The 24,810-nt window shown below is 45.9% G+C and overlaps 2 protein-coding genes across 3 annotated transcripts in view; both read right to left on the reverse strand.

The window, feature by feature from the left end:
- Positions 1-675: 675 nt before the first annotated feature.
- LOC132587637 (uncharacterized protein C15orf61-like) lies at positions 676-15,572 on the reverse strand. 2 transcript variants are annotated; one of them, XM_060259951.1, is made up of 2 exons: positions 15,221-15,572; positions 676-1,316 (listed from the first exon to the last, which is right to left on the reverse strand). In XM_060259951.1, the coding sequence occupies exons 1-2, from the start codon at positions 15,549-15,551 to the stop codon at positions 1,276-1,278; spliced, it is 372 nt and encodes a 123-aa protein (XP_060115934.1). In that variant the 5' UTR covers positions 15,552-15,572; the 3' UTR covers positions 676-1,275. The 2 variants fall into 2 exon arrangements, with proteins under 2 accessions (XP_060115934.1, XP_060115933.1); XM_060259950.1 differs by lacking the exon at positions 676-1,316 and adding an exon at positions 10,831-12,229.
- Positions 15,573-21,915: 6,343 nt separating this feature from the next.
- IQCH (IQ motif containing H) overlaps positions 21,916-24,810 on the reverse strand; it is a 136,490-nt gene continuing 133,595 nt past the window's right edge. The window contains exon 22 of the mRNA XM_060260239.1: positions 21,916-22,064. The gene's annotated coding sequence lies outside the window, so the exon portion shown is untranslated. The remainder of the gene's footprint in view (positions 22,065-24,810) is intronic.

Raw genomic sequence — 24,810 nt, forward strand, 5'->3', positions numbered from 1 at the left:
TTAGGTGATAAGAACCTAAGAGAAGCCATGTTGGATCAGGCCAGTGGCCCATGCAGTCCAACACTCTGTGTCACACTGTGGCCAAAAAACCAGGTGCCATCAGGAGGTCCATCTGTGGGGCCAGGACACCAAAAGCCCTCCCACTGTTGCCCCCTCCCAAGCACCAAGAATACAGAACATCACTTGCCAGAATGAATGGAAAATAAAGGCCCAATGGATGGGGAAAAAAAAAAAGGCCTGCCTTTTATTTGATCTAATTCATGAAAACTCTTTGGCTCCCCTTCATTAAGATTCTGGGTTGCAGTGCATTTTTTAAAACATTTAATCCTTGAATGGTCATTAGCGGAGATAAATTATCTTTCTGTTCAATAGCTTTATAATTTAAACTGGCACAGAAAAAAAATCTTAATAGTCTCATCTTCACGACTCTACTAGAAAGAGTGACTGTCCGCATGGACTTCAGTGCTGTTGAAATGAACCGCCTGCGCTAAGTCCCTCTATACCTCTCAATGAAGATTCATTTTCTATTAGGTTATAAAGAATAGGCTACAAAAACGATAGAAATTCTGTGGCCTTATACTCCCCCCCCCCCCCCTCCTAATATATAGTTTTCATTCACAGATCTATTGGGAAAACTGACTCAACTGCCAGATTTGCATAAAAATTATGTAGGATTTTCTTTTCTTTTTTTTCCAATGCGGCTACTCGGTCACAATTCCTTCTTCTGGTTTGTGTTGAGACAGCAGTAATCAAACTTCTGCTTTTTAATATTTCCCCCTTCTAAAGCACCTCAAATGCTTGTGCGGCTTCATAAGAGCTCTGCTGGTCCCACAGAGAATAAGCAATAAACCAGGAAGAACTCTTAGCAGAAGTGAGACTACCCCCCCCCCAGCCCATAAAACAATAGCTCTGACATTGACTTAGATTGCATGCTCAAGATCACTTAATGTCAGTGCGTTACCCCTTAAGACATTTATTGATTAATTTATTCAAAAGCGAGTGCCAAAGGAGTTTGTGTAGTGCAAAGGTTAAACAGATGAGAATCATGATTTAATTCTACCCAGGCTCCAACGTACAATTTTCCAAATGTCATTTATACGTTCCAAACCCCACTGATAACAATGCTCACGTAGAGTTGCAGGGTCGGTTTCCTTGATTTCTGCAGTATCGAGAGGTGATCCGCATGAACGAATGAACACCTTGTCACCTCCAACGATGCTTTGCAACAGATGCTGTTCATACAGTCAAGCTATGTGTCATTCCGGTTTTGAGGGTTCAAGGGATGTATATGTATATGTATGAGCCAGGCATCAAACCTGAAAGAAACCAAAAGGATGTCCATTTCAGACTCTTGCTGGGTGTAATGGATAATTGATCCATGGGTATCTGGGGCTCTGAGGGGACTTATTGAGGTAGAGGCACCAAGTATTCAGCCTGGCATCTGCTGCCTCTCCTCAAACCCCCCCTCCCCCGAGGTTCAAAAAGATTGGAGCAGGGGGTCCAATTCTATGAGCCCGCAAAGAAGGTGCCTCATCCTCCATTATTTCCAATGGAGGGAAGGCATTTAAAAGGAGTATGGTTCCTTTAAGAGCCAGTTTGGTGTTGTGGTTAAGTGTGCGGACTCTTATCTGGGAGAACCGGGTTTGATTCCCCTCTCCTCCACTTGCAGCTGCTGGAATGGCCTTGGACCAGCCATAGCTCTGGCAGAGCAGTCCTTGAAAGGGCAGCTGTTGTGAGAGCCCTCTCAGCCCCACTCACCTCACAGGGTGTCAGTTGTGGGGGGAGAAGATATAGGAGATTGTGAGCCGCTCTGAGTCTCTGATTCAGAGAGAAAAGCAGGGTAAAAATCTGCAGTCTTCTTCTTTAAATGTGATGGCCAGAACTCCCTTTGGAGTTCAATCGTGCTTGTCACACCCTTGCTCCTGGCTCCACCCCAATGTCTCCTGGCTCCACCCCCAAAGCCCCCAGATATGTTCTGAGTGTGGCTGAGAAAACTGGAAGAAGCTGGAAGAAAACCCAGTGAGTGAGCCATGCTTCTCAAACAGCCAAAGAGGCAGAGGGAGGCCTTTTCTCTCTCCCCTGCCCTTCTCTCCCTCTCCTGCCCTCTGCCCCGCAGATTTCCCAACTGTCCCACCATCCAAAATTTCCTGACTACATCCCTGAAATAGCTTTTGATCATTCATGCCGGCAAGAAAATCCAATTGCTTCAAAGTGGGGGTGGGAGAAGAAGCATCAATCAGTTTGGTCTCGTGCAAAATCCCTTCAGCCGCATCTGTGGGCCTCCATCCAAACAGCCCTTGTGATATTCCGCATGCACAAACAGCAGCAGTGCTGCGTGCCGGCTGGCAGGCCTCGTTTAAAGCGGAGGACAACTTCGAAAGCAGCTTGAGATAGGCGATAGTCAGTTCGTCATTCAGCGTAGCTCTTTGCTAACCAACGAAATTGGAATCGAGCATGGTTTGAGCAAGAATTAATTCCCTCTCTTCCAAAGGAAATGTAATTACAAAAATATCTAATGCTTAATGTCTGTTTTTGATGTTCTTGAAGAAGTGGGGCGGAGAAAGCAAAAACACTTATATGCTAGTTCCACCCCCTCTGACTAGTCTTAACAGGTATTTCATCCACTTCCCAATTTTCTTCAGAATTACACTGAAGGCACAATCCGGTCACTGTAGGACTGGGCTTTTTTTGAGCAGGAACGCATAGAAACACAGTTCCTGCTGGCTTGGCGTCAGGGTGTGTGGCCTAATATGTAAATGAGTTCCCACTGGGCTTTTTCTACAAAAAAAAGCCCTGTTCCCAGAAGGCCATTATAGAAGAACCCACCAATTATGTTATCTGTACAGTTTATTTCTGTGGTATATGCTGGAAATTCTGCCCTTTTCTTACAAAAACAAAATGAAAAGGCGCTTAAAAACAATATACGCTACATTATTATTGAGAACATTCAATGTGAAAGGTACAGATTGAACTGCATTAACCGTTTTACTCAACCTCCCACCGCCAGCTTCGGGGGCTGTGTAATTGTTTTCACCAACCTATAAATTTTTGAGTAACAACAAAATTATTGTGATTTTTCTTACTAAATTATTCATATATTACAAAGCACGTATGTAACAAAGACCATGAATCACAAGGCATATAATGACCATATCTTAATGTCATTCCTCCACCCCCCACCCCAAAATTTCAAATAGATTTATGTATTTGGGTTAACTAACACGGCACATTCACTTTATAGCGCTCATAATTCCTCTCCTCCCCCCCTCAAACAAGCAAAACAACCCTTCATATGTGCTTTCTTTAAAAGTGCAACATTTCTTTAACATTCCAGTTTTAACATTTAAACCTTTCTTAAACTTCAGGCTGTTGTGCTGGGAATGCCTTTAAATCACATTTTGCAGTTAGGTTCAATTAGGATTATTAATATTATTGAAAGGTTTTATAATGAACTAGCCCAGAGCTCATAAACTGTGCTTAAAATGAGGCAAACGTCATTAAAATAACACTTCGCTACGTGTGTGCTACCTTGTGTAGGAAAGCAACAAACACACACAGTGTGAAGACTAGTCAGGTACCATCCTTCACTCAGGATTGCTTTTTTGTAGGAGTAGATACACATTTGTGTTTCAAAGAGCAAATCGTTCTCATTTGAGCTCTACTCAGCTGTACAGGGCTGTGGGAACTTACGCAACCTCAACTAAAGTGCTGCTGCTCCATTCACAATTCCTCAGGAGACATTTAATATCAATTCAACACAAGTAGGTCTCACATTATCGTGATTTCATTATTCTTCCAAGTATACTGTAATACATTTACTTTAATATTATTAAGTATTGATGTAAATAATTAAACTACATAAGCCTATGCAGTTACAAACACATGACTGTGATAAATTATCCTGGTTAATTTAAACTGAATTTGTTGACTTAGCTTCTCATTTCATGATGAAGTACATGTACATTTATTTCATCTATGCAAGTGGCTTTGCTTTCTGCAGGTGCGACAAAGTGCTTTGAAAGACCCAAGTTTTGCCAGTTCAACAAAGATCCACAATTTGGAACTGGTCGATTAATTATAAGTTAAAATAAACGATTGTTTTACTTACTATACACTACATTCTTTTTTAGGGAGTTTGTGTCCCTGCTTTCTGTTCCAAAGAGTAACCCTACAGGTCTTGGCCAGAAAATTCACTGGGATTTCTTCAGTAAATGAGTGCTTAAAGATGCCATTTGTGGATGAGCCCTTAAAATCTTTGAGAACAAACCTGCAACTTCACTTTGCTAAAACAAGCGGGCATCCAACCCGAGCGGTGTGTGTTCAGCTCCAAATAACAAAAGGAACTACGTTGTACCTTCTATTGAAGTCATTGGAACAATGTATTCAAGGGCTGTTTTAGCTTTTTTAGTGTCTCAGACATAAAATGTGTTGGTTAAAATAAAGTGTAGGTGTAGAAGTTGTAGTGTAGGAGAAATTCCCATCAGGTCTCAGAAATCGATTGTTATACAAACAGATGCTTAAGACTGTTACATATTGACATTAGTAGGCATTAATGCATGCCAGACATGTCTATTAACACCAATATACAAAACATACAAGAAATCTAGCCATTTGGATCACTAAGCAACAATCCTTGTGGTACATCGCTTTCTGTTATTGTTGGGAAATCTCTAGCGGACAAAATTTGTCAAACACACAAAAGGTCTAAAAGTGAAATATAGTAATTAAGACTCACGCTTTATTGATTGGGCAGCTTAAGTAATTTTTCATTACTAATGTAAGATTTAATAGATATAAGTAGTTAAAGATTCTTTCTTGGCACTAGCCATTAGCACGTAATTGAACTAGTAAAAAAAGATCAGTTTAACCTATGCTGATTACCACCTTAACTTTGAAAGGCAATTAAGGACCTCAATCATTGCAACAAGATTTGATTATGTGGCCTTTATTGGACATTGATCTTTCAGCAAAGCAGTGTTACATTTTCCATTAATTTACAGTAACAGTTTAACTCTGATACCTTAGACCGTTGACCCGGGTAAGATGTCAGGCTAAGCTCTCGTTTAAGTTAAGATGCCCACACTAGTTATTACTGCTTAAGAGAGGAACGCTGAAAAAGAAAAGTAGATAACCTATCAACCAGGCTTAGACTAAGGTTTCGGTTACCGGGATTCATTTCATCCTGCTTAACAACCAAGTTCCCGGCCTTTATAATGCGCTCTCTCTCTCTCTCTCTCTTAAACATCATCCTAATATAGAATGAAAGAGATAATTAAAGCAAGAGGTACAAGACCATTCCTATTGTGTTTCAAAGGAGAACAAAGCGGATCATGTTTCCTGGAAGCCAAAAGGTCATTGTGTATTTCAGTCATCTTGAATGCACACACATGCAAATACAATTTAGAAGCAACAGAACAAAGTTCTGAGTCCAGGGGCACCTTTAAGACCAACAAAGTTTAACTCTGGGGATAAGCTTTCCTGTGCCTGCAGTCTCTGTTCCACCCTGCCCTCCAAAGTTTTCCCAACACCTGAAGCGTGTTTACTCTCTCTCTGGTAACTCACCACCTGACCTTTGTAAGGAATTGGCCGCTGGGAGGGTCAAGACTCCCAGCTTCCTTTCCAAGTTCTGAGGCCTTGCTTCTCTGTCTCCCGCTGCCCAATGTCTAGCCACCACGGGGACAGTTTACTGCCTTGTGTGCCCTTGAAGGAATGGCCACTTGCCAACTGCCTGCCTTCCCCCTGGCACTCCTTTTAAAATAACATGTCCACGATGGTGGAGGTCTATGTGATACAGAGAACCACTGCCAGCATTGAAAGTTATAAGGCATTTATTAAAAAGGAAATGTTCACAAGCGTACTTTTAGCACAGCACCTGACTGAGCAAGAGAGTCAAAAGAAAGTCTGAAGTAAGCATGCACTCGAAATCTTATACCCAGAATTAAACTTTAATGGTCTTAAAGGTGCCACGGAACTCAAACTTTATGTTGAGAGCTAGTTTGGTGTAATGGTTAAGTGTGTGGACTCTTACTGGGAGAACCGGGTTTGATTCCCCACTCCACCACTTGCACCTGCTGGAATGGCCTTGGGCTCAGTTCAGTTCAGTTCAGTTTGCTTTATTACGGTCCATGACCAAATACACAGCACAATGCAGGCCAACAACAACCACATAAAGATTGTAAAAATCAAGATGGACCTAAATAGGTAAAACGTAAGCTATTGGGTTAGCTATTGCAGGAGTTGTCCTTGAAAGGGCAGCTTCTGGGAGAGCTCTCTCAGCCCCACCCACCTCAAAGGGTGTGGGGAAGGTAAAGGAGATTGTGAGCCGCTCTGAGATTCAGAGTGAAGGGCGGGGTATAAATCCAATATCATCATCTTCTTCTACATTCTCTTCCAGCTGATTTCATATTTACTTTCACTTTTTAAAGTGAAGGTCCCTTCCCCCCCAGCCTAGTAGTGGAACTGTTGTGGTAGTGGAACTGCTGTGGCAGTGGTTGTGTCAAGGAAACATCCCCCCCCCACCCCAGCCTCCAACTAAGATGGACAGAGCCAAGCTGCCATCTCTGGTGCCATGACCCTTTAAACTGCCCCTCCTTAAATCTGCAGGAAACAACTGTGATATACCCCTCCCCCCCACATCCTTTCATTGCTTTTAGCACCCTTTGAGACTGCCTGGATAAGTGGCACAGAGGTGAAGTTCAGGGAGAGAAAGGAAGGAATGAGAATGGCGAGAAAAGAAAGCAGCAATGAGGGATTATCAAAAGGGCAATGGAGAACAAAGGAGAGCAAGGGATTTCAGAAAGGTGTGTGGAAGGGGAAGCAGGAAGCAAATGGGTGCCAGGAAGCACTGTGGGAACCAGTGATGTGAGCATTAATGCTCTAAGAAGAAGACAGAACTGGAAAGACTCCACAAAGGCTTCCTATACAGCAGTTTGGTTTAGCTCCAACGAAAAACCCATAATGCTGTATTACAAAGATGTCTATAGAATATATATTTTGTGGGAAGGTATATAAATAAAGGAAGGAAAGCCGAGTGCAGAAGAATAGATGCTTTTGAGATGCGGTGCTGGAGAAGACTCTTGAGAGTCCCTTGGACTGCAAGAAGATCCAATCAGTCAGTCCTAAGGGAAATCAACCCAGACTGTTCCCTGGAAGGTCAGATGCTGAAGCTCAAATACTTTGCCCACCGAAGGAGAAGGGAGCACTCCCTGGAGAAGACCCTGATGCTGGAAAAGACAGAAGGCAAAAGAAGAAGGGGACGGCAAAAGATGAGATGGCTGGACAGCATCACTGATGTAACAAAAACGAATTTGAGTGGACTTCAGAGGATGGTGGAAGACAGGAGGGCCTGGCGTGACTTTGTCCATGGGGTCGCAAAGAGTCGGACTCGACTGTGCGACTGAACAACAACAAATATAAATTCAGAAATTCCAAAGCAGTTTTAAAAACTTATTTGCTTACAGTGTTTCTATATAAGAGAGCCAGTTTGGTGTAGTGGTTAAGTGTGCGGACTCTTATCTGGGAGAACCGGGTTTGATTCCCCACTCCTCCACTTGCAGCTGCTGAAATGGCCTTGGGTCAGCCATAGCTCTGGCAGAGGTTGTCCTTGAAAGGGCAGCTGCTGTGAGAGCCCTCTCCAGCCCCACCCGCCTCACAGGGTGTCTGTTGTGGGGGAGGAAGGGAAAGGAGATTGTGAGCCGCTCTGAGACTCTTTGGAGTGGAGGGCGGGATATAAATCCAATATCTTCTTCTTCTTCTTCTATATTGCTTTCCCTTGCTTTTCAAAGTGGTTAACAATAAGTAAATTTTAAAAAAGGCAAGAAACCTGACACTTTGAAAACAGTAGAAAAAAGCAAGAGTCCAGTAGCACCTTAAAGATTAACAAAATTTGTGGCAAGGTGTGGGTTTTTGGGAGTCATTGCTCAGTATCTTCTTCAGATATTCAGATTCATATATTCTTCAGATATTCTGGTATCTGAAGAAATGAGCAGACTCAACACACGAAAGTTCCTCTCTGGCCACAGATTTGGTTAGTCCTTAAGGTGCTTCTGGACTCCAGCTCTTTCTTCTGCTAAAGGTCAAGGTCGTCCCCTGTGCAAGCACCAGTCATTTCCAACTCTGGGGTGATGTCACATCACAACATTTTCACCGCAGACTTTTTACAGGGTGGTTTGCCATTGCCTTCCCCAGTCATCTCCACTTTACCCCCAGCAAGCTGGGGACTCATTTCACCCACCTCGGAAGGATGGAAAGCTGAGTCAACCTTGAGCTGGCTACCTGAACTCAGCTTCCACCGGGATCGAACTCAGGTCATGAGCAGAACTTGGACTGCAGTAGTGCAGCTGACCACTCTGCACCACGGGACTCCTACAGACAGACTAATACAGCTACCCATCTTGATTGTTCTGAAGAAGTGAGCAATGGCTCATGAAAGCTTCTCTGCCGTCTTTCAGGTGCTCCTGAATCCTCACTCCTTTCTGCTGCTACAGACAAACGTGGCTGCCCATCGTGATCTAACTTTAAAAACAATAAATACCACTAGAACCTGTTAGGGTGTCACCTGGTAGCACCAGTCACTTGGGGGAGGCTGCCCTGTCAATAAGAACAGAAGAGAAGCCCTGTTGGATCAGGCTAATGGCCCATCCAGTCCAACACTCTGTGTCACAGAAGAACATAAGAGAAGCCCTGTTGGATCAGGCCAGTGGCCCCTCCAGTCCAACACTCTGTGTCACATAAGAACATAAGAGAAGCCCTGTTGGATCAGGCCAATGGCCCCTCCAGTCCAACACTCTGTGTCACATAAGAACATAAGAGAAGCCATGTTGGTTCAAGCAAATGGCCCCTCCAGTCCAACACTCTGTGTCTCATAAGAACATAAGAGAAGCCATGTTGGATCAGGCCAATGGCCCCTCCAGTCCAACACTCTGTGTCACATAAGAACATAAGAGAAGCCCTGTTGGATCAGGCCAATGGCCCCTCCAGTCCAACACTCTGTGTCACATAAGAGAAGCCCTGTTGGATCAGGCCAGTGGCCCATCCAGTCCAACACTCTGTGTCACATAAGAACATAAGAGAAGCCCTGTTGGATCAGGGTAGTGGCCCATCCAGTCCAACACTCTGTGTCACATAAGAACATAAGAGAAGCCCTGTTGGATCAGGCCAATGGCCCCTCCAGTCCAACACTCTGTGTCACATAAGAGAAGCCCTGTTGGATCAGGCCGATGGCCCATCCAGTCCAACACTCTGAGTCACATAAGAACATAAGAGAAGCCATGTTGGATCAGGCCAGTGGCCCATCCAGTCCAACACTCTGAGTCACATAAGAACATAAGAGAAGCCATGTTGGATCAGGCCAATGGCCCATCCAGTCCAACACTCTGTGTCACACAGTGGGCAAAAAACCCAAGTGCCGTCAGGAGGTCCACCAGTGGGACCAGGACACTAGAAGCCCTCCCACTGTGCCCCCCCAAGCACCAAGAATACAGAGCATCCCTGCCCCAGACAGAGAGTTCCAACAATACGCTGTGACTAAGAGCCACTGATGGACCTCTGCTCCATATGCTTATCCAATCCCCTCTTGAAGCTGGCTACACTTGTAGCCACTGCCACCTCCTGTGGCAGTGAATTCCACAGGTTAATCACCCTTTGGGTGAAGGACTTCCTTCTTCTTAGAACAGTCTCATGTGCTCTTGCTGCCAAGGCTGGGTTCCTGCTACCTGCCATGGGCCCCAGACAAATATGGGGCACACTTCAGGGCCAGACACCGATTTGAGTTAGCTTCATAACGTCCATCAACTGATCCAGCAATCTGGGGATTGAACCTGAGACCAGTGTTCCCTCTAAGCTGAGTTACCATGAGCTAGCTGACAGGTTTTTGGCCTCCAGCTCATACATTTTTGTCTTAGCTCAGGAAAAATGGGCCCAGAGCCAGCTAATTTATGCAACAGCTCACAACTTTATTGCCAGTAGCTCATAAAGTAGAATTTTTGCTCACAAGTCCATAGCTTAGAGGGAGTATTGCCTGGGACCTTCTGCGAACCAAGCAGATGTTGCACCAATGAGTCACAAGTCAACCTCTTCTTGCAATATTTAGTTCACAGGAATTCTGGGATTGCCACCAGCAGCGCTTCAACAACACAAAAAAGTCATCCTCCAGAGCACGAACCAGCACCCCCTTCTTTTTCAAACATCTATTCCAGGAAAGCCTTGCATTTTTATGAATAGCCTGCATCCCCTTTAAGCGCTTCAACAGGTCCCACCCAAGTCCTAACCAATCCAACAAGCTCCGTTATTATATTTGAACTCTGCCCTCAGCCATCTTACAAGTTCATCCTTCACCATGATCAACTCCAGAAGTGCAAGAGGTCTATTGATTTTCATGTAATAAAAGAAAATATTACATTTGCTTAATTGCTACACAGTGAGAGCACTGAGCAAGAAATCACGTCTCTGTTTAGTGCTGCAAGCAGCACTGAATGGGACCCAATCAATAGGGTAGTTTGTCACAGAGGTCCTCTGAGGAGAGTACCCATCACCGTATGGACAAGGAGTCATGTTGCCTCCACTTATCGAAAAACAGGTAAGCAAAGTCAGCAGTCTCCATTATCAGAAATCAAATACAGTGCAGCTAGTGGAGGGACCACTCCAAGGAAAAGCTGTATTTATAGTGTGGTAATTAAAAACCATTTTATCAGTCTTGTGTTGAGACCAAACCTTTACAGCAAAGTATCGACAAAATCAGGAGCAATGAATGAGCGGTATTTGACTCTAAACTTACGAGCCGCACTCATTTAATTTTGCCTGTTACTAGGGGGAAATCAGTTCTAGCCAATCTAGCAAAATGCTAATAGTCACTTTTATTATTAATGAAGCTTAATGTAACACACCAGCTACTCCACTGTGTAAACTATTCATTCAATTTGTGTTAGAGAAATATTCTCTGGTCCAAATATACAAGCACGTTTCTTTGATTACATATTTATTTAGAGTTAAGCAAAGCAAATACATTACTGGGAAGCTTCTTCGTACGTATATTAACAAACACATTTTTACACTATTCCAGTGTACCTGCCCAACTGCTAGTCTTATGCTTTAAAAAGCAACAACAAATCTCTGTTAGTCACAATACAGCAATTTTGTTTTCCTAAGGCCACTGTTAAAACTCTAACTTAAAGTAAACAAATTTGTCTGTATCCATTCCTAGACCTGCAAGCCAAGCCTTTAATAGTCCAGCAAGTTTGCTTATTATGAACTAAACATTAATAATCCCTGCTAGAAGTTCAGGACAACCCGGAGTCCTTGTTAGGGTATGCACTGTTTCAATGCAATAACCATCTATATCAGACTCAGCTATGTATGGGCACAATTCAGCCAGAGCTAAGAAGCCAACGTCCCACTGAGTTCAGGGGCAGTCAAACACGTATTTGACAGTGCCATTCTAAAGAAAGTTACACTTCTAAATCTACATCAACAGGCTTAGAAGGGTATAACTGCTGAGGATGAGAGGTGCTTCATTTTGGCTGCTTCATACCTTAGGGTGAAATCCACACTTAAGCAACACGAGACCCTAAATTTACCAATGCCCTGAATAGTACAGATATATAAAACTATAATGAAAACGCACACATGTGAATTTTTGAAGCACCTCCCCAAACTACAGGGGAGTGAGATGCCTTTTTGAATATTCTTACAAATCAAAGATCCCCCCCCCCAACCAAATAATCTTGAAGATCATCAGTCATATTTGGATTGCATTACATTACGCTGCATCTGCTATAAGAGAATAACCACACACATGATCAACAGAGAAACAGAAACAATCTCCAGGAACACACATTTCCATTATTGCCTCACAAGAGGAACAGTTACATAAAGAAACAGGTTCAAGTAGTCCCCAAAACATGTCACTCCATTGTCTGGCATCATAGTCCACTGGGTACTTCATGAGCTTCCCGGATTCTAAACGAAGCCAAAGAAATAAGGGAGATCTTGACATCTCCCAATGTCAACTAGGCTGAAAACAACAATTCAGCCATGAATGTGTTTTGGCAAACAATGGCCCATATATATAAGCTGCAACAGTAGTAGTTCTTGAAAGCAGCTATTTAGTAGACGGCATTCTCATCTTCTTTATTTAGGAAGTAAACTGTGACTGGGCCATAGGGTGTGTGGACAGTCTCTGTAACGTTAGCAAAGAACCAGGAGCCAATTCCATATAACAGAGTAGGAATACCTATAAAATAAAATTAAAAAAGGGTAAAGGTAGTCCCCTGTGCAAGCACCAGTCGTTTCTGACTCTGGGGTGACGTTGCTTTCACGGCAGACTTTTGACTGGGTGGTTTGCTACTGCCTTCCCCAGTCTTTTACACTTTCCCCCCAGCAAGCTGGGGACTCATTTAATACACACACACACACACACAAAACAGGTCCAAAAAAGTCCAAGACACTATACTACAGGACAGCGGCAGCAAAAAAAAAGAGAGAAGACATTTAAAGTTTGACCACCCCACTTAAAGTTTAAAGCAAGTTTGACCACCCCTGTTCTAAACTGTACTCTATCCAATGCCTATCTTTTTAAACCATTTTAATCATGCTTGGCTTGGCTAGAAAAGAAGCATAAAAACCAGGAAGGAGAACATTAGATTATATTGTAGGGATACAGCACCATGAAATGAAATGTTTTTTAAAAAAATTAAATTGTAATTATCTTTTATTGGTTTTAATCTGTAAAAATGAATGTTGCTAGCTGCCCTGAGTCTGCTTGCGGAGAGGGCGGGATAGAAATTTAAAGGAAGGAAGGAAGGAAGGAAGGAAGGAAGGAAGGAAGGAAGGAAGGAAGGAAGGAAGGAAGGAAGGAAGGAAGGAAGGAAGGAAGGAAGGAAGGAATGATTAGGGTTTGTAGAATCTTTCGGGCTCAAGTGCCATGTTCTATTGGAGAAAGTTTTCCTTCCAGACGTTTCGTTCTCAGCTGCGGAGAACATCCTCAGTGGCGTTGCAGCCGGAGCAGGCGCTCTGACCTTCTTGGCTGCTGTGCATTGAGTGGGGCCAGGGCTGCTGGAGAGCTGCTATTTATAGGCTGGAGGGGGTGTGATGAAAGGGCAATTGGTTTGTGGATGTGCCCATTGTTTGGTGGGGCTTCCTGGAAGGGTAGTGATAAGGAAACTGGCTGTTGAATGTGACCATTGTTCTGTGTTAATTGCTGGGAGGGTTGGAAGGGGTGTGAAGATAAGGAAGATGGTTGTTGACTGTGCTGATTGTTCTGTGGAAGGTACTGGTAGTACAGTCAACAACCATCCACAAACCACAGCTGAGAACGAAACGTCTGGAAGGAAAACTTTCTCCAGTAGAACACGGCACTTGAGCCCGAAAGATTCTACAAACCCTAATGATGTTACCAGCCGTGAAAACCTGAAATCTTTGATAATGAATGAATGAGTGCCATCAAGACTGGAAGCTGCTAGAGAACAGCACTTCTGAAGGAGCTGGGAAAGCGCAGCACAGAGCTTGAGTAGTTGCTGGTCTCCCTCTTCCGGGCTTCATGTTGTAAAAAGGAAAGGGGGCACATGTAGCCGCACTACACACCCACCCACACCCAGCCGGAGGCTACATTTTACTTGAGGGCAGCTGTTGGTTGAAAACTACATGGCTGAGCTAAAAGATACTGTTTTGCCATTTTTCAGAACCACCCTAGCTGCTTCTAAACTAGGGTGGTTTAGAAGGGGTGGCCAAACTGCAGCTTGGGAGCCACGTGTGGCTCTTTCACACATATTGTGTGGCTCTCGAAGGCCCCATGGCCCTGTTGGCCGGCTTGGAGAAAGCATTTCTCTCTTTAAATCACTTTTCCAAGCCAAGACAGCAGGCGGCTTGCAGAATGAATTTAACATTAAAGTTGCTTTTTTCCCTTCTCTCTCCCGTCATCTATTTTTCTTCCTCCCTCCCTCCTTGTCTTGCAACTCTCAAACATTAGACATTTATTCCATGTGGCTCTTATGTTAAGTAAGTTTGGCCGCCCCTGTTCTAAACTGTACTCTGTACAACTGCCTATCTTTTAAACTGTTTTAATTATGCTTGGCTTGGCGAATGCATTTAAAGTTGCTTTCTTTCCACCTCTCCCCCAATCTGTTTGCTTTCCTTCCTTTCTTGCAGCTCTCAAACATCTGATGTTCATGTCTTGCAGCTCTCAAACATCTGACGTTTATTCTTTGTGGCACTTACGTTAAGCAAGTTTGGCCACCGCTGTTCTAGTCTAACTGCTACACCCCGATGGCAGAGAAAAGCATTATCCACTTTTTTGGCACATATTCAGTGTGAGAGTATCCAAAGTTTTGCCCAGTGTAATCCATCCCACAGAGAAATTGTAAAATATCCTCAAATGTTTGCACTACGCTGTAGCCAGAGGTACACTGGGGAAGCCAGAAATATGAACATGCTCTATGGAATCAGTAATGTTGGAATCAGATTCTATAACCTGCTCTTTCTTTTGCTGAAATATTAGAACATAAGAACATAAGAGAAGCCATGTTGGATCAGGCCAACGGCCCATCCAGTCCAACACTCTGTGTCACACAGTGGCCAAAAATTTTTTATATATACACACACTGTGGCTAATAGCCACTGATGGACCTGTGCTCCATATTTTTATCTAAACCCCTCTTGAAGGTGGCTATACTTGTGGCCGCCACCACCTCCTGTGGCAGTGAATTCCACATGTTAATCACCCTTTGGGTGAAGAAGTACTTCCTTTTATCCGTTTTAACCTGTCTGCTCAGCAATTTCATCGAATGCCCACGAGTTCTTGTATTGTGAGAAAGGGAGAAAAGTACTTCTTTCTCTACTTTCTCCATCCCATGCATTATCTTGTAAACCTCTATCATGTCACCCCGCAGTCGATGTTTCTCCAAGCTAAAGAGTCCCAAGCGTTTCAATCTTTCTTCATAGGGAAAGTGCTCCAGCCCTTTAATCATTCTAGTTGCCCTTCTCTGGACTTTCTCCAATGCTATAATATCCTTTTTGAGGTGCGGCGACCAGAACTGCACACAGTACTCCAAATGAGACCGCACCATCAATTTATACAGGGGCGTTATGATACTGGCTGATTTCTCAAATAGAAGCTGAAGTATATTTGAGGCCTTTTAAACTGAAAAGACTGGCGCACTCTAGTAGCACTTGGAAGCCCCATCATGTCAACCAGCTCTCCACGGGAGCAATTATTTCTTCCACTCACCTAAGTTTATTATTTTGAGAGCTGTAAAGAAGCGGTTCTGCGTCGCCAGCTCTTGGCGGGGTGCTCGGGAGCAGTGGTACTTGATGAAGGGGAAGCAGCCGGTCCGTAGGATGTGGTAGTTCATCCCGTTCACCTCCCAGTTGAAGTTGGAGAGCCCAAACTGGTCATTGAGCACCGCGCTGTACTTGACGCAAAAGGAGGTCCAGTGGGGCAGACCCCTCTGCAGCAGGTGCTGGCTCAGCACTTCGGAGGCCTTGGGCTTGGTGGCGCCCCCCGCAGGCAGGAGGACCAACCTGAGGAATGTTTCATGCAGCCTCTTTAAGGGGACCATGCCTGTGGAGAAGGAAGGGAGGGACGAGAAAGCACCACAACATCCATTATGGTGTTATGTTATGCTGTTAATCATCAGCTGCAGGCTGTTTACTGCCTGTCTGTAAGATTGTTTCCTGGGCTGCTCCTGTTTTGTAACGTTTGTTTTTATATTATTTTAACACTGTTGATTTTATTGTTGTAAGCCGCCCTGAGCCCGCTTGCGAGATAGGGCGGGATATAAATCTTAAAAATTAAATTCCACCAGCCTCACTGTGGGCCCACGATAGGTGCCAACCTCCAGGTAGGACCTGGAGTTCTTCCAACTGACCTTTCAACTCCAGAGATCAGTCCCCCCCAGGAGAAAACGGTTGCCTTGGAGAATGGAGAAGACAGAAGGGAAAAGAAGAAGGAGACAGCAAAAGATGAGATGGCTGGACAGTGTCACTGATGTAACAAACACAAATTTGAGCAGACTTCAGAGGATGGTGAAAGACAGGAGGGCCTGGCGTGACTTTGTCCATGGGGTCGCAAAGAGTCGGGACTTGACTGTGCGACTGAACAACACGAGGCACCTCCCCTCCTTAAACCTTTCCCCCCAAGACTTCCCCCCAAAATATTCAGGTATTTCCCGACCTGGAGCTGGTGACCCCCTCAACTAGGGTTGCCAATCCTCAGGTGGGGGCAGGGGATCCTTCAGTTTGGAGGCCCTCCCCCCACTTCAGGGTCATTAGAAAGCGGGGTGTGGGTGGGAAATGTCTTCTGGGAACTCTATTATTCCCTGGGAATAGGAAATAATGGAGAATTGATCCGTGGGCACCTGGGGCTTTGGGGGAGGCTGTTTCTTTAGGTAGAAGCACCAAATTTTCAGCATAGCATTCTGTGCTTCTCTCCAAAATACCCCTCAAGTTTCAAAAACACTGGACCAGGGTGTCCAATTCTATGAGCCCCCATATTTCCTATGGAAAGAAGGCATTTAAAAGGAATGTGGTCCCTTTGAATGAGATGGCCAGAACTCCCTTTGGAGTCCAATTATGCCCGTCATAACCTTGCTCCTGGCTCCACTCCCAAAGTCTCCTGGCTCCACCCCCAAAGTCCTCAGATGAACATATGAAGCTGCCTTATATTGAATCAGACCCTCAGTCCATCCAAGTCAGTATTGTCTTCTCAGACTGGCAGCGGCTCTCCAGGATCTCAAGCTGAGGTTTTTCACGCCTACTTGCCTGGACCCTATTTAGTTGGAGATGCCAGGGATTGAACCTGAGCCACCGTCCCTCCCCAAAGGCTGTTCTGGGCATCTTGCTGCCTTCTACTGAATCAGACCTTCGGTCCATCAAAGTCAGTCTTGTCCACTCAGACTGGCAGCGGCTCTCCAGCTGAGGTTTTTCACCTATCCTTCCCTGGACCCTTTTGAGTTGGAGATGCCGGGGATTGAACCTGGGACCTTCTGCTTCCCAAGTAGATGCTCTACCACTGAGCCACCGTCCCTCCCCTTGGACATGAGCATATATAAACATCTGAAGCTGCCTTCTACTGAATCAGACCCTGGGTCCATCAAGGTCAGTCTTGTCTACTCAGACTGGCAGCGGCTCTCCAGCTGAAGTTTTTCACGCCTCCTTGCCTGGACCCTTTTTAGTGGCTCTGGAGAGCCGGTTTGGTGTAGTGGTTAAGTGTGCGGCCTCTTATCTGGGAGAACCGGGTTTGATTCCCCACTCCTACACTTGCAGTTGCTGGAATGGCCTTGGGTCAGCCAGAGCTCTCTTATCTGGGAGAACCGGGTTTGATTCCCCACTCCTCCACTTGCACCTTCTGGAATGGCCTTGGGTCCGCCATAGCTCTGGCAGAGGTTGTCCTTGAAAGGGCAGCTGCTGTGAGAGCCCTCTCCAGCCGCACCCACCTCACAGGGTGTCTGTTGTGGGGGAGGAAGGTAAAGGAGATTGTGAGCCGCTCTGAGACTCTTCGGAGTGGAGGGCGGGATATAAATCCAATATCTTCTTCTTCTTAGTGGATTGAACCTGGGACCTTCTGCTTCCCAAGCAGATGCTCTACCACTGAGCCACAGCCCCATTCATGGCTCTCCAGGGTCTCAAGCTGAGGTTTTTCACGCCTCCTTGCCTGGACCCTTTTTCAGGGTCCCCGTAGATGATGGGGATTGAACCTGGGACATTCTGCTTCCCAAGCAGATGCTCTACCGCTGAGCCACCGTCCCTCCCCTGACTATTTCTTGAACTGGACTCGGCAACCCTGCTCCCAACCCACAGCCTCCAGCCAAGGCTCCTGCAGTGCCCCCCCAACACACCCACTGCCTGCTGACCCCTTCCCAGCCCAGGCCCCTTTGCCTCCCCCCCTCGCCCCATAACGCCTTTCTCGCCAGTTATTCAAAGGGGAGGGGGTCTCCCTGACTGTTCCCCCTCAGTCCTCCGCCCCGCCCCCTCCAGGAGGCTCCTCCTTCACCCACTCTTCCCCCTCCCAGATTAAAGCCCCAAAACACCGACCTCCCCCTGCTCAGCGCTAGCGCGCACGCGCAGAGACCGCCGCTTCACTGCGTCTGCGCAGGGGCCGGGGCTGCGCGCGCTCCCGGCCAAGTCTCCCTCCTTCGCTCGCTCGCTCCCGGGATAGACTGTGGAGGGCGGGGAAAAAAGAGGCGCGTGCGCGTGCGCAGCTCTGTGAGGGGCAGCCTCTCCCGGTGACGCAGCCCTGATTTTTTCTTTTTTTAAAAAAAGACCCCTGACTAAACAATAATAATTACACAATAATTGAAGGAGGCCTTTTGGAATATTTAAGCGCCACAATTTTAAAGGAGGGAGGCGAAAAACAACCGCAGCCACCTAACGTTGCCAAGTCCTATTCAAGAAATGTCAGGGGACTTTGGGGGTGGAGCCAGGAGACTTTGGGGGCGGAGCCAAGATCAAGGCTGTGACAAGCACAATTGAACTCTAAAGGGAGCTCTGGCCATCACATTTAAAGGGACAGCACACCTTTTCAATTCCTTCCTTCCACAGGAAATAATGAAGGGTAGGGGCACCTTCTTTTGGGGCTCATAGCATTGGACCCCCTGGTCCAATCTTTTTGAAACTTGGTGGGTATTTTGGGGAGAGGCACTAGATGCTATACTGAAAATTTGGTGCCTCTACCCCCAAAAACAGCCCCGCCCCCAGAGCCCCAGATACCCGTGGATCAATTCTCCATGATTTTCTATGGGAATAAATCTCCATAGGGAACAACAGAGTTCCCAGCAGACATTTCCCTCCCCCCCCCCCGCTTTCTGACGACCCTGAAGCAGGGGGAGGGTCTCCAAACTGGGGGATCCCCTGCCCCCACCTGGGGATTGGCAACCCTATCTGGGGATGTTGGGGGTGGAGCCAGGAGACATTGGGGATGGAGCCAGGAGACATTGGGGGCGGAGCCAGGAGCAAGGGTGTGACAAGCATAACTGAACTCCAAAGGGAGTTCTGGCCACCACATTTAAAGGGACCGCACACCTTTTCAATGTCTTCCCTCCATTGGAAATAATGAAGGATAGGGGCACCTTCTTTGGGGGCGCCTAGAATTGGACCCCTCTGTCCAATCTTTTTGAAACTTGGAGAGTCTTTTGAGAAGAGGGGTTGGATATTGTGCTGCAAATTTGGTGCCTCTGTCTCAAAAAACAGCCCCCCCCAAGCCCCAGTTCAATTCTCCATTATTCCCTATGGGAATCGGTCTCCATAGGTAATAATGGAGTGTCCAGAAGAAATTTCCCTCCCCCCCCCATGCTTTCTGATGACTGTAGTGGGGGAGGGTCTCCAAACCAGGGGATCCCCTGCCCCCACCTGGGGATTGGCAACCCGATCACCACCTTCCCCACTTCTTTCCCTACCTGTGGTAATTTATCTGAGTAAAAACTCAACGGTTTTGAACCATTAAGCGTCATTCTGTGAGGGGGAAAGGAAGAGCCCTCCCCCGAATAGCAAACTGGAGAATGGGCGCCAATATCCCACCACGTTGCTTCTCCTTCACTTTCCACCCCACCCCCTCAAGATAATTATGAGCAGTATTTCTAACTCCGCCATCTCAGACCAGCGAGCTGGAGAGCAAGATTGCGCTAATTAATCAATTACCATGCGCCAACGTAGCCGGTTTATGTACTAGAATGCGCTACCAGCCACTCATTATTAATCATTGTCAGGAACAATTCTTTTTTTTTACTCAACTTACCTTTTGATAATTAATAGAGCACAGAAAGCTTTAAATGTGTTTTCGGGATTAGCCGAAGCTTCGGAGTGGGGACTGAGAGGAGGCCGGAATATGCCGGCCTTCACTGCAGGGGCGGGCAGCAGCCCTTTGGCCAGCCTTAGAAGTGAGCCCCAAATCCACCAGTGGTGAAGGAACAATGGAAAGAAAACGGAGAAGGATGCGCTAAAAATCTGGATCGTCAAGTCTTCCTCTTTCCTCCCAACATGGGAGGGTAGCTTCTTTTTGCTGCACTAATGCAAAATGCAACTCTTTTTTTAGCCACCTGCTTTGGTGGGTTAGAATTACAGTCAAGCTCAGTTTATGCCACGTGCAGCTCCAGGGCCTATTTTCAAAGCCAGGCTTCAGTGCTAGCCTTGCCAACCTCCAGGCGGGACCTGGAGGTCTACTGGAATTATGACAGATTTCCAGACTACAGAGATCAATTCCCCTGGTGGCAATGACAGCTGTCAATGGCAAACGGTGGTATCCCATAGATCAGGGGTGTCTAACTCATTTGTTATGAGGGCTGGATCTCGCATAAATGAGATCTTGGACTGGGCTGTGTGTGTCATGAAATGCAATGTCAGGTAGCAGAGATATAAACTTTATAAAAGACACAACCACAATTAAAGCCAGTTTGGTGTAGTGGTTAAGTGTGCGGACTCTTATCTGGGAGAACCGGGTTTGATTCCCCACTCCTCCACTTGCAGCTGCTGGAATGGCCTTGGGTCAGCCAGAGCTCTCTTATCTGGGAGAACCGGGTTGGATTCCCCAGTCCTCCACTTGCACCTGCTGGAATGGCCTTGGGTCAGCCATAGCTCTGGCAGAGGTTGTCCTGGAAAGGGCAGCCGCTGTGAGAGCCCTCTCCAGCCCCACCCACCTCACAGGGTGTCTGTTGTGGGGGAAGAAGGTAAAGGAGATTGTGAGCCGCTCTGAGACTCTTTGGAGTGGAGGGCGGGATATAAATCCAATATCATCATCATCTTCTTCTTAAAGGGTTTTTTTTAAAAAAAAAACTTTAAATAAAACATGCTTAAAACATTAGCACTCTTGTAATATTTTAACAGTCTGATACGTGACGCCTCTCGCTCTGAATTATTGCATCAAAATCTGTGCTGTAGCAAACTTGAGTATGCTGTTCAGGCATTATGCAGGTGTGTAGGTTGCACGTCTACTTTTGATTTACTGATATTCATTACAGAAATCTCATGGTCGATGCTTTGAGCCTAAGATGCAGAGGAAAACATGAAATGGCTGGGCATTGCGAGCTTTTGTACGTAAGTTGCTTTATGTGCTGGTCAGCCAATGGAGAAAATAGAGGCTTTGCTTTGTAGCTTAACTGAGCAAGCCTGGCAAAGCAAGCTGTGATGCAGAAGAAAGCAAGGGGAGAAGGAAGCAGGCAACAGTGAATTGCTTGTGGGCCTGATAGCCCTCCAGGGGCTTGATCTGGCCCACGGGCCACATGCTTGACACCCCTGCCATAGATTCTCGATGAAAGCCCTCCCCAATACCCTCTTCCACAGGAACTGCCCCCAAATCTCCAGGAATTTCTCAGGCTGGAGTTGGCAACTCGACTTCAGTTCCAGAACTTCTGTTGGGATACAAATATATTTTTGTCTTTTATTCAACAGGCACCCACACTGACACATTTTTTTTTTACCTCAGTTAAAGATATTTCTTTTGATCCAAGCTTTTGGTTGAGATGATTGTTAATTTCCCTGTCTCACGACGGTTTTTGATTCGGTTGTATTATGATGGTTAAACTGATGTTGTGAACTGCCTTGGAGATGAGCTACACTGATGATAGAAATTTTAAAATAAACATTTAATAAACAAACGAATTTCTAAATAAATAAAGGACAACAGTGTCCAGCGGCTGAGTTCCTAGATAATCCTATTCCAGCTCTTGAAGAATGCACAGCGTATCTTCTTGCCTTCTGAATGTACTGCTGATAAATCTGTATTTTATCCATCAAAAGAATTAAAACTACTGAGTGGGATCCCAGACCAGCAAAATTAATAGGTGTAACCCCCTGAGATGTGCTCATGTACCCAAACTGGAGAAATTATCGACCTTCACAATAACAACAAGACCAAACTACTTTTCAAAAATAAACACATTTGCATTTTATTGGAAGAATAGATTAGTATCCCTTTGAGTCTATGATTCAGATTGGCATCCATATATCTTTTGCAAAGATGGTTCTCCAAAAGTCCCAAACGCTATTTGTTGCTTGACAAGTATTTACTGCAGTTTGGCTCTGGCAACGTAATGAAGATGCGGAAAAGAGATGTGGCTTGCGGAAAAGAGCAGATGTTTAACCTACAGGAATAAATAAATTATAATTTAAGAAGACCATCTTCAAAGGAAGAAAATTTTAAATGCCATATTCTTCCCATATTCAATAGATACACTATTTTATTCTTTGTTTTCAAGATGCATGAAGTAAAGAGTCTCTTCAGGTCAGCTCTGAGAAACCTGAAAGCAGATGAATATCCCTCCAAAGTCACTGCGTGGTCACAGAATTTTCTCCTCTCCTAACAATGCAATTCTATGTATGTTTCTTTTGTTTAGTGGGGGCTTACTCCTAAATAAGTGTATGGCAACCTCTGATCACCTACCCACTGAACACAATGAAGAAGATGAAGAATAAGATATTGGATTTATATCCCGCCCTCCACTCTGAATTTCAGAGTCTCAAGAGTGGCTCACAATCTCCTTTATCTTCCTCCCCCACAATAGACACCCTGTGAGGTGGGTGGGGCTGAGAGAGTTCTCCCAGCAGCTGCCCTTTCAGGGACAACTCCTACGAGAGCTATGGCTGAGCCAAGGCCATTCCAGCAGCTGCAAGTGGAGGAGGGGGGAATCAAACCTGGTTCTCCCAGATACGAGTCTGCACACTTAACCACTACATCAAACTGGCTTAATGGGACTTGACTTGCATATACCTGTATGGGATTGGGCTGTTATTCTTGTTAAACAATTAAAAAAAAAAAAACAGACATGGCTCAGCTCTGAGAAGTGGGCTATAGACAGTTGTGAGCTGAGTCACAGAATTGGAGGAAAGGCTGCCTAGGTGCATCCCATGGCAGAGCTCTGGCAGCTTGTGTGGTCCATCTCTTGCTTTACTTTTCCTTATAGCTCTGGCTCGATCACATTCTAATACAACAAATATGCTTTCCTTTTCTGTCTCCTACAATGCCCTTTCAAGCAGTTTTCTTAATTTACATAACGACATGGAGGGAACAAAGTCTAAAGCACAGCCCACTCTTTGACTGTTTCCTGCGCAATCCTCTAAATTCATATTTTAAGACATCTTTGATGGGACTTCCTAGACACAGCACTCATCTTAGGAATTTTCTGTGAAGTCATGGATAGCTAGTAAAAAATACATCTGCCCAGGCATCAAATTCAGCAGGAGCTCACAGGAGCACAGCTCCTGAACCTTTCTGAGGGCCCCTGCTCTTCCTCCCCACCTACCTTGTCCATTGACTAGTAGGTGCAGCTGCATAACAATCCCTGGATTAGGAGAGTGGGCAGCCAGCCAGCCACCAGGGGCTCTGCCATGCCCCCAGCAGCCCTCATTAACCACCCTTTCTCCACTTCTTATGTGATTTTAGGAAATGGGCAGCTTGCTGGCAATTTGACGAGGGGGGAGGCAGCCCAGGAGAGCCCCAGGCAAGCGAGGCCTGCTTGGGCAGGCTGGATCTCTAGCCAGCCAAAGCAGGCCTCGCTTGCCCGGGGCTCTCATTTCTTGCATCAAGTTGCTTTGGCTGAGGAGGCAGCATATGCAAATGAGCTATGCTAATGAGCTCCACCACCTATTTTTCCACAAAACGACCCCTGCATGTGCCCATTTTTCCATTGTCAAATGCCGCAGGGTATGGGGAAAATGAAGATCTTCCCCAAGGAGACATGGGAAACAACAGAAAATCAAAAGCAGAAACAGATGATGCGGTTCTCATGTGATACAAGCCCTGTGGTACTCACACTATGTGTTCACAGGAGCTGAAAGTTTACCCTGCACAACTAGCAGGCTCCAGTGGAACTTTCAACACATCAGGAGGATCTTATTCATAGCTTTTGAGCAAAAGCTGGCAGCTACCAGTCTATCAGATCTGCTCACAGAGCGGGATGGCCCAGCCTCTTGGAAGCGAAACAAGAGTTGGCCTTGGTTAGTCCTTGTATGGGAGACCACCAAGGAAGCCCAGGGTGGCTTCGCAGAGGAAGGCAAATGGCAAACCACCTTTGTTCACCTCTGGGCCTTGAAAATTTTACAGAGTCTCTATAAGCCCTAGGGTTAACAAGTCCAATTTAAGAAATATCTGGGGACTTTGGGGGTGGAGCCAGGAGACTTTGTGGGTGGAGCCAGGAGACATTGGGGTGGAGACAAGAGACATTGGGGTGGAGCCAAGATCAAGGCTGTGACAAGCATAATTGAACTCCAAAGGGAGTTCCGGCCATCACATTTAAAGGGACAGCACACCTTTTCAATGCCTGCCTTCCACAGGAAGTAATGAAGGATAGGGACACCTTTTTGGGGGGCTCATAGAATTGGACCCCCTGGTCCAATCGTTTTGAAACTTGGGGGATATTTTGGGGAGAGGCACTAGATGCTGTACTGAAAATTTGGTGCCTCTACCTCAAAAAACAGCCCCCCCCCCGAGCCCCAGATACCCGTGAATCAATTCTCCATCATTTTCTATGGGAATAAATCTCCATAGGGAATAACAGAGTTCCCAACAGACATTTCCCTCCCCTCCCCCCGCTTTCTGATGACCCTGAAGAGGGGGGAGGGCCTCCAAACCGGGGGATCCCCTTCCCCCACCTGGGGATTGGCAACCTTAGTAAGCCCACTGCAACATGACGACACTTTCTACCTCCAGCACCACTCACAGGGAGCAGTCTGAAGAACGCTACCACCCTGACCAGGATAGGCCAATCAAAAGCCCCATCTCAGTAGAACTCGCAAGCCTCTGGTGTCGGCATGATGGGGCTTGCGACTGATAGTTTTCCCTGCAGGGAGGAGATGGGTGATAACGGAAGGTGACTTTTAATTAAGGTTTTT

The sequence above is a fragment of the Heteronotia binoei genome, chromosome 19 (genome assembly GCF_032191835.1).
Source record: "Heteronotia binoei isolate CCM8104 ecotype False Entrance Well chromosome 19, APGP_CSIRO_Hbin_v1, whole genome shotgun sequence".
Taxonomy (NCBI): domain Eukaryota; kingdom Metazoa; phylum Chordata; class Lepidosauria; order Squamata; family Gekkonidae; genus Heteronotia; species Heteronotia binoei.

What these genes read in the sequence shown, in the direction of transcription:
- LOC132587637 (XM_060259950.1), bottom strand. Translation starts at nt 15,551, where the DNA reads ATGGTCCCCTTAAAGAGGCTGCATGAAACATTCCTCAGGTTGGTCCTC. An exon ending in TCTCAAAATAATAAACTTAG is followed by an intron (nt 12,230 to 15,220) that starts GTGAGTGGAAGA and finishes TTTATTTTATAG; the next exon opens with GTATTCCTACTCTGTTATAT.